Below are 10,157 nucleotides of genomic sequence, written 5' to 3' on the forward strand. Positions count from 1 at the left end.
CAGGTGTATCTAATTGCAATCCCTTTCCAAGCTGAACACTCAGTGACCTTTATAGGATATTGTATTACAACCCAACTATTATTCTGATTATTTTGTGTTAAAATTTGATAGTGCACACAATTCATGATCTCAAATCTGAGTAGTTATTTTCTTTGAAATATTGAAATGTTCACTTTGTTCTTTTATTGGCAACACTTCTTGATTTTTTTTAAGCTGCGTAAGGTAACTTATCCTAGATTTTCTTGACCAATGTTTTTTCTTCTGATTTTGTTTTTATTTTTTAAAGTCTGTTTTCTTTGTGATTCTGTTGGCTCGTTCTATAGGAAAGTGTCTGAAGTCACTGACAGAGTGGAAAGTCAGAGTAGTGTTGGATCCTGTAAGAAAACAGAGAAGCACAGTTCAAGGTAGAATGTTAAATGTGGAAGACAATAAATAATACATAGAATTAATACATGAGGAGAATAAGCCATTGTTTCAAAGACCCTGTTGAAATTCTTGGTTCTGTTTGAAGAACACAACATGTACTTTAATTCACCTTGTCTGGCTGAGGATCAAGTAACAAATTAGATATGGGTGGTAAATGCCAAACCCATGGTCTTCAAGGTGACATTGTTTCCATGGGTTTTATAAAGGCTGCATCTGAAGTTCCTGTAGCATCAAGGGAGAGAGACACCATGGCTGCCTCCAGGATTCTTCTGGTCCTGCTCTCTATATCCCTGCTGGCCCTGAACTCAGCTCAAAGGACCAATGAAAGTAAGAGGGGAAATGAGGTTGAAATTCATGGAAAAGAGTAGTGTTGGGTCACTTCTTTCAAGAAATCAGTTAATATCCAGAGAGTTGGCTAATCAAAGAGGAGGCCATATAAGTTTCTATAACATTATTTTTTACTGCTGACAAAATATGTGTCTGAAAATGTCAGTTTATGTTCTAAACTAGCATCTTCATAGTGCAACGTTTACTATTTGATGCATAGGATTTTCACACCCATTCTTTTTGTGCATAGGGTGGAAACCTCACAATTCACCTGGATATTTTGTTTCCTTATCAACAAATACTTAGAATTATTGATAATTTTTATTATATCTTCATGTTTAATAAAAATTTCACTTATTGATTCTTCTCCTGATTCACAATGCCATTTTCTTTCCATGCAGAATATTGCAGTTCAGTGAAGTACAGAGTTTCAGTTAGAATATTTATTTACCAAAATCTGAGCAACTTCTGAATGAAATTTTATCTTAGAAGAATAGCAAAATTTGGATATCTCAAGGTACTCAAAAACAGCATGTTGTTGGGCAAAAATGACTTTCTTTTTAATGTGATGCATGAAAGTGCCATTTTACTTTAATGACTTGTGTAAAAGAAGGAGGCAAAATTGTAATATTCGAAAAATAAAGCTCTGGGGTCCGGTTGGTGGAATGAACTCTTCATTAAGAATGGGTGGAATATGTAACTGAAGATATGACGGAGGCTATGAAAGGCATCATAGATAATAAACTATAATGGCATTAGAGAGTTTTAAAGACTTGTATTTAATTAAAGGAGTTTTGGAAAACTCCCTGAAATAAGCAATCATTGATTGGAAAGCTTGTCTTCTGGAAAAAATCTATATGGCTAGTCAAGTCTTGCTAATGTAAACAATGAGTCACAGGTCCATGGATGGTTTGATTCTCAAGTTGTATCTGTTAAGTGAGTCACATCATTAAGGATGGTGGTACACTGCAAAGGAAGAAATTCAATTGATTCCTTAACTTCCTTTTTATTAATTTTCAGTCAGCAATGGCTACTATGTTTATGCCTTGGGAAATGATGGTTCATTATATTGGAACTACATATACATGTGTATTGTGTATACTATGTATCTTAATTTCCCTAGCAGTATATTAGGTCTTTTCATAACTTCATATGACTTATATAAGTGCACAGTTGGAATATATTAAATCAAATAATAAATTTATTATATTTCTATTTTAAAACCCTAGATGATGAAAATTCTCCTCAAGATCAAGGTCAGTCTTCATTTAAGGTTATGTTTCATTTTCCTTTAGAACATATCATAGTTTAATTTTTGCTTACTTATTTGTCATGTAGAAATTCTAAAAATTGGGTTTAGGAAGTTTCAAAAAGGAAAGGAGCGAAAACTCCCAGTGTTTTAGTAGTCCTCAGTCATGATATTAAACAGGGGCCAGTCTTTCATATTGTGTTCTTTGTTTTGGTGATATAGTGTCTGGATATCAGCAGAATACATGCACCTCATGATTTGTAAATTCCTTTCTCTAAACAGACCAAGGTTAAAAATGGAATAATAGAAGGCCCTTGTGGGGAGGAAAGGGTTTATTTCACTTACGTTTCCAGGAAACAGCCCATTAGAGAGGGAAGTCAAAGCAGGAACTCAAACAGGGAAAGAACCTAAGCATAGGGCAGGCATTAATTTAGAGGCTGAGGAGGAACACAGCTTACTGGTTTGCTCCTTAAGGTCTTCTCAGTCTGCTTTCTTATATACCACATGATCAGTTGTCCAAAGGTATACTACCTGTCACTGGCTGAACTATTCCCAATCAATCAGTAATTTAAAAAAAATGCCCTGTGGGCTTGTCTGATTCTAGCAGGATCCTATGGAGGTATTTCCTGTCCCCTCCTTAAAATGAGGTTCATTTCTCTCAGATGAGTTTAACTGTGTTAAGTTGATATAACACCGGCTAGAACAACATAAAATTCATTTTAATAGTGAATAGGTATGTGATTTACTTCAATACTATAGTAATTCCATCATTAAATATTCTACCAAAGACATGGAAGAATTGAATAAGAGAAATTAATAAATGAGTTTTCATTCCTTATTTAGAAGTTAGAGGCAGATAGTTCATATGTCTGATGCTTGACTGGTCTGCAGAGTGAGCTCAAGTCTAGGCCAGACAATTTAGCAACTGAAAAGTAATGGAGATTTGGGCCAGTGGTAGAGCACTTGACTATTGTATATTAGATTCTAGGATTAATCCACGACAGGAAATAAAACACCTGAAAGCCATTTAGCCATTCGTTTTAAGCATATTTCTTGACTTGTTAATGATTTTTTCATGCAGTTTGTAGTACAATTTTAAATTTCTTTTGCATGTGTATTGTTCTTTCTTCACAGAAGCCCTTGAAGAAGGAGATGCCAACCAACAAAGTGAGATATTTCAGCATCAAAGAAATTATTTGGGGTTATTCTGAACAATGTCTAGAAACTTTTGTATTACTCACCTAGTATAAAACACCTCTAAATTTTTAGATTAAAAAATCATGCCTAAGCTTTAAAAATGTTCTCTTCCCATAAGTCTACTATTTAATTATTAGCTCCACATTGGAAAAAGGTTCAAAAATTAAAAGAGGCAAATAAAAATTGTAACAACAGCAAAATGAGAAAGGAAAAGAGACAGCTTTCTCACCCCGCTCCTTGCCTTGGCTGTCCTTGTGATGAACACCTATTTTGGTTTTCCTGAAAGAAGCATTCTGACTATTTTGATTACCTTTGCAACAGTTCAATGAGGCATGCTTAATATATTTCAGGTACCCTGAATCTAATTGATGGTGAAGCTTGCATATATCCATTTGCTATTAAGGTACTAGGCATAGTGAATTATTGATATCAGAGTACAGGAGAATAAAGGAAAGACCCCACACAAAAGATGGTATAACGCACAGCTAAATCTATGCTTGCATAAATTCATTAGTCTTAGAAGGTTAAAAAGCCACATAGTTCATGTGAGTGTGAGGAGCTGAAAATGCAAGTAGTATTAAAGTGTGAAAGATTATGCATGGCAAATTGATTTTCTACCCACCCTTTAAGCAACAGACATGTTGTGCAACAGGATCACTGTATTATGATTTCTCTTAGGCAATGAGAAATATGATGGCACATGGACACTTTCTTATTTATCATGCCAAGTCCTAGTTCTGAATAGCTGGTGCTATATAAAAATGACAGGTGTATCAAAAGTTGAGGAGAATATATTTGGGACAGAGAAGCAAAAGCTTCCTCACTAAGTAATTATACATAGCCAGGCAAGATCCCTCTGTCCCTATTCTTGTAGATAATGGACGTAGTCATTTTCTCATACCATTTACTGCAGTAAAACAACTTCTCACTAAATCAACTTAGTGATAGATTATATGATGATCTTGCTATGTTCATGATGATCCTTTCCCTATTTTTGAATTTCTTGATGTGTGTTCTCTCTCCCCAAAAGATGGTGGTATACACACAGGGCTAAATGAAATAAAGAACCATTTACAACATCAACTAAACCAGCATGATGAGGAGGGTATCAAGCCCAAGAGAGGGAAGAATGGCCAAGGTGGTAACCGAAGGTCTGCTGGTGACAGCTTGGGAGGCCAGGATCGTCAGAGTGGAAATCAACGAGGAGGAGGTGGTCAAGGAGGCCATGGTCACAGTGGCCAGATAGGCCAGAAAGGAAAAGGTGTAGCCACACTTCTGAGGGTCCCGCTCTCTTCCCCCAGGGATTTGAGTGCAGAGAGTTGTTTGGCCCGTTCAGTTAGGTCCTGGGCACAGACCAGAACTACGGGTTTGGGTGGCTGTCTGTTCCTATATCCCTGTGTCCATAGGCACTGTACAGTTTCCCCTTGGACTAGGGATATGGGCTGAGGTGTGCAGAGGTGGCAGTCTGTCCTATGGCCTCAAGATGTCTGCACATCTTGAGGATATTTACTGGTACTTTTGCTGGGAATATTTGCTCTCTTCCATACCTATTATTAAGTTTGATATTTTCATTGTGTCCTGGATTTCCTGGATGTTTTAGGTTAAGAGCTTTTTGCATTTTACTTTACTTTGAAGGTTCTGTCAATGTTTCACACGGTATTGTTTGTTCCTGTGTTTCTCTCTTCTATCTCTTCTATTCTATTGCTGATGCTTGGCTCTATGTCTCCTAACTTTTTTTTTTTAGGTTTTCTATCTCCAGGATTGTCTCCTTTTGTGATTTCTTTATTTTTTTCTATATCCATTTTTAAATCCTGGATGTTTTTGTTCAATTTCTTCACCTGGATGTTTTGTTCAATTCCTTCACCTGTTTGGTTGTGTTTTTCTGTAATTCTTTAAGGGAGTTGTGTTTCCTCTTTAAGGGCTTCTACTTGCTTTACCTGTTCTGTCCTGAATTTCTTTAAGAGATTTATTTATGTCCTTCTTAAATTCCTCTATCATAATCATGAGATGTGATTTTAAATCCAAATCTTGCTTTTCCATTCTGTTGGGATATCCTATATTCTCTTTAGTGTGAAACCTGGTCTCTGATGATCCTAGAGAGTATTGGTTTCCATTGATTAGGTTTCTGTGAGTGCCTTTTGCCATTTCTTTTCTCTGGTGTTAGTTGATCTTGCTTTCTCTCACAGTGGCTTGACCTTCCTGTATGCCTTTATGTGAGTAATCCTGGAGAAGGACTCTCTTCCATGAGGATTTGGGTACAGAGATCTGTGTCCCAGGGTCAGCTCTGGGCACAGGTAGAAGCTGGAAGGCTCCTGTTCCAAACTGTACTGGGTTCCTGTGTCCTGGGGGCTCCAGGCTAGTCCCTCTGAGCAGAACTGGTTGTCTTATCTATGCTCTCTAGTGTGTCAGAGCTCCTGGACACTTGTTTTTCAGCTCTGGGTGCAGGCAGAGACAGGAAGGATACTGTCTCTGACTGTTCCTAGATTCCTGTGTCCAGAGGGTTCTAGCCAAGGTCCTCTTGGGCCAGGAATGTGAGCAGGAGTGGTGGTCTCTCCAGAGCTTTCAGTATTGTCTGCACTTCTGAGAGTCCAGAAATTTTGTTGGGAATTGCATTAAATGTCTAGGTTGCTTTTGGTAGGATGACCATTTTTCTCTGTTAATTCTACCAGTCCATGAGCATGGGAAATATTTCATTTTCTGAGGTCTTCTTAACTTCAAGCTTTCGTTATATAGATCTCTCACTTGTTTGGTTAGAGTTACCCCAAAATATTTTATAGTATTTGTAACTGTTGCGAATCATGTTGTTTTGCTTATTTCTTTCTCATTCCATTTATCATTTGTAAAAAGAAAGACTACTGGTTACTTTGAGTTAATTTTGTATTCATGCACCCGATACATACTGAAGGTGTCTATCAGAGATAGAAGTCCTCTGGTAGAATTTTGTCATTTATGTATACTATCTATCATATGTAAATTGTTATATCTTGACTTCTTCTTTGACAATTTGTATCCCCTTGATCTTTTTGTTGTCCTTGTGCTCTAGCTAGAACTTTGAGTACTATATTGAATAGTACTCAATAGATATGGGGGGGGTGGGCATCCTTATCTTGCCACTGATTTTAGTGGTAGTGATTCAAGTATCTCTCCATTTAATTTGATATTGGCTCTTGGTTTGATGTATATTGCTTTTAGTATGTTTAAGTATTTGCCTTCAATTTCTGATCTCTTTAATACGTTTAACAGGAAGTGGTGTTGTATTTTATAGTATACTTTTCAGCATCTAATGAGATGATCATGTTAATTTTTTCTTTGAGTTTGTTTATATAGTGGATTACACTAGTGGATTTGCGTAGATTGAACCACGCTTGAATCCCTAGGATGAGGCTTACATGATTGTGGAAAATCATGGATTAAATTTGAGGGAATATTTTTGAGGTTTTTTGCATTAATATTCATAAGCAATTTTGGGCTGAAGTCCTGTTCTTTTGTATGTCATTGTGTGGCTTAGGTATAACTGTCATTATGGTTTCATAGAATGAATTAGATAGTGTTCCTTTTGTTTAATTTGTTTATGTAATAGTTTGAAGAATGTTGGTATTATGTCTTCTTTGAAGGTCTGATAAATTTCTTTTCTAAAGCAATCTGGCCTTAGTGTTTTTTGGTTGGAAGGTTTTTAATAACTCCTATTTTCTTGGGGATATGTACCTGTTTAGATATATTTCCCCACTCTTGACTTAACTTTATTATGTGGCATCTATCTGGAAACTCATCCATTTCATCTAGATTTTCCAGTTTTTTGAGTGTAGGCTTTTGTAATAGGGTCTGATGATTTTTCCAAATTTCCTCAGTTTCTATCGGTATGTTTCCCTTTTCCTTTTAAATTTTGTGATTTTGGATACTGTCTCTGGGTTCTTTCCTTAGTTTGTTTAGGGGTTAACCTATACGGTTGATTTTCTTGATCCACTGTGTAGTTCTCTTTGTTTCTATTTGTTTGAATTAGGTACTGAGTTTGACTATTTCCACCCATCTACTCCTTTTGTACATGTTTCCTTCTTTTTGTTCTCAGTTGTGCTGTAAAGTTGGTAGAGTAGGATCTCTACAATTGCTTTACCAGAGCACTTAGTGCTATGAATTTTACTCTTAGAACTGCTTTCATTGTGTTCCATACATCTAGATATGTTGTGCCTTCATTTTCATTAATTCCAGGAAATATTTAATATCTTTCTTTGATATAAAAAAACAAATAACTACTATCTCCAGGTATTTGATGGAGGTCAACTTCATTACTCATTCTTTCAGGGTTTCAGTGTATTGATATATAACATTGCACAGCTAAATCAAGTTTCTTCTTAGGGCTCAGAAATCCCCTTACATACATAGACAGTTAATGCACTACCATGAAACATAATTGACAACCTTCCTGATACTTATTCATTCTTATTTTCATTGCTGTACTTCTGTTTTTGTACTTATCTTATGTGATACATGAAAGTCTCCTCCAAAACTAATTGTTTGTATGTCAGAGCACATATTTTTGCAAAAATATTCATGTATGGTATTCTGTATCTTCAGAATTCGGAATAAAGAAATCCAAGAATGACAAGGTATTTAAATGTGGGTTACCAGTTAGCAGACAAGTTCTGATAGAAGGAATTGTGTAAGCAGATCAGGGAAAGAAAACAAGAATAAACTCTTACATCAATGTGTTAATAGTTTTGGTCCTTCTCATACAGATCCCCAGGAACATAAGAAGAGCTCAATCTCAGAGTCCTCGACTGTTGATGGTCGTGAACTGGATAAATCGCAAAAGGTACAACTATCAAAGGGTGTTCAGGAACATTTACAATTCTCTGAAAATCCACAAGGACCACCCCAGAAAGAAGGTCACCAGGAAGACTTCTCTTCTTCTGAGAGACTGCAAGTACATCATCCTTCTGCAGGCAACAAAGGAAGATCTGCTCATAATTTCCATAGAGAACAAGTTCATAGTCTGCTAAATTTGTCAGACCCTATTTTTCACAGATGGCATATATTTATTGATTGAACTTTCAATACAGAATACCAGAACTCTAAATAGCAATGGCAAAAGTGAGCCAAATTTATTGAAGTCATTTCTTTCTATATTTCTTAAACTGTAGTGTGAAAAATTAGTTAACTTGAAGAATAAGAAAGTAATATTATCCACATGCCTATTTCAAATTTTTGCATTTAAATAGTAAATTGTGATTTATGTTGCTGTAAAATCTTTAAAAATGTTGTATTTTACCCCACAGTAGGTCTGGCACTGTGGTGTCCCAAGATATCTGGTGGATATCTTCATCTCAGTCAGAAAAGTTTCTCACCTGCTCTGCTTCATCTCATATCACGCTGCTGATGGCTGCTCTCTGAGCCTGGCAACAATCTCTCTACCCATCTATTTCCCAAGGCAGGTTGTGCCATGCCACATACACATCCAATTTTTGTTGCAGAATAGCATGCCTAGCCACCACACACTCTCTTAAACTTAAATCACCACATGAAACAACACATAACATAATAACCTCTGATTCAAGATAATATATAATTTGCTCATCTAGACATACAAAAGCCCTGTACACATCCATTCCTTAAGAATATTCATAACAACCTGTAAATGTGCAGAGAGAATCTTAACATCTGACTCCATGTTCTCTCAGCTGCTTCTTCAGCCTCTTCTCCTTGTTCCCAGTCTTCTCCTCTCTAAAACTTTTCTCCCACCCATCTTTACTTTTAGACCAATGACAGGCCTCGTTCTATCTTGTACCTGCCTTCATATGCATAATGACATCATCCTACAGATTTATTTGTGATTGTATAGGACAATGTCAGTCAAGGTCTCCAAGGTGTTTCAGAGTTTGAAGAACATAACTCCATATATATACATACCTCCATATATATACATATATATATATATATATATATACATATTCAGGATGTAATTTCTGAGTATTGTTTGTCATATTTAATATGGAAGGACATAAACTTGAGAGGTTTGTTTCCAACATACAAACATCTAGAAAAACACAGAGTGAACATTGGGATGGCCTTCTATCTTCTTTGTTCACATGCATCTAACAAATGAAAGCATTGTATATCTGCAAAATTCCATGCTTCTTTCTTGTACTCTGTGCTACAAATTCATGCCTTAAAAAATTATCTTCCTGTCTCTCACTGGAACCCCTTCTAGGCTAAAGGGAACCAGGAAGATGTAAATGTGAGGCAGTGAAATCCTGAGAAATTATTAATATTTTTACATTGATCAGCCTCATTTAAATAATTTTAGGTCACAAACTTTTGTTCCATTTTATCTTATAAAATAATACGGAATACTACCTTAATATCAATTATCCAACTGATTAATAAATAATGAATCTGTTATATTATAATTAGCTTTATAAATCTGAATCCAAATAAATTATAGTGGAATAATATTCTAATTCCTAGTACTTTCTTCATTTCTCTTTTTTTCTTGAAATTATTTCAATGAAAAGAGCAAAAGTTCCGATGTAATATATATATATAAAAATATATATATATATATTTTTAATTGAATATTCTATGTATTTATATTTCAAATGTTATCCCATTTCTTAGTTTTCCCTTCTCCCATATCCTGTCTCCCTACTACTATGAGGATTCTCTCCCTCCCACTCACCCACTCCCACTTCACCATCCTAGCATTTCCCTATAAGGGGGAATTGAGTGTTCACAGGACCAAGGGCTTCTCCTCCTATTGATGTCAGACAATGATATCCTCTGTTCCCGACATGGCTAGAGCCATGGATTGTTCCATGTGTACTCTTTGGTTGGAGGTTTAGTCCCTGGGAGCTCTGGGTTCGCTGGTTGGTTGATATTGTTGTTCTTCCTATGGGATTGAAAACACCTTCAGCTCCTTCAGTCCTTTCTTTAACTCCTCCATTGGGGACCCTGTTCTCAGTTC

At 36.0% G+C, this 10,157-nt stretch overlaps 1 protein-coding gene across 1 annotated transcript; it reads left to right on the forward strand.

The window, feature by feature from the left end:
* The first annotated feature begins 644 nt into the window (after positions 1–644).
* Positions 645–8,196, forward strand: LOC116903774. Its single transcript, XM_032906464.1, has 5 exons — positions 645–753; positions 1,983–2,009; positions 3,137–3,169; positions 4,230–4,480; positions 7,933–8,196. The coding sequence occupies exons 1-5, from the start codon at positions 675–677 to the stop codon at positions 8,194–8,196; spliced, it is 654 nt and encodes a 217-aa protein (XP_032762355.1). The 5' UTR covers positions 645–674.
* The last annotated feature ends 1,961 nt before the right edge of the window (positions 8,197–10,157 follow it).

The sequence above is a fragment of the Rattus rattus genome, chromosome 6 (genome assembly GCF_011064425.1).
Source record: "Rattus rattus isolate New Zealand chromosome 6, Rrattus_CSIRO_v1, whole genome shotgun sequence".
NCBI lineage: Eukaryota > Metazoa > Chordata > Mammalia > Rodentia > Muridae > Rattus > Rattus rattus.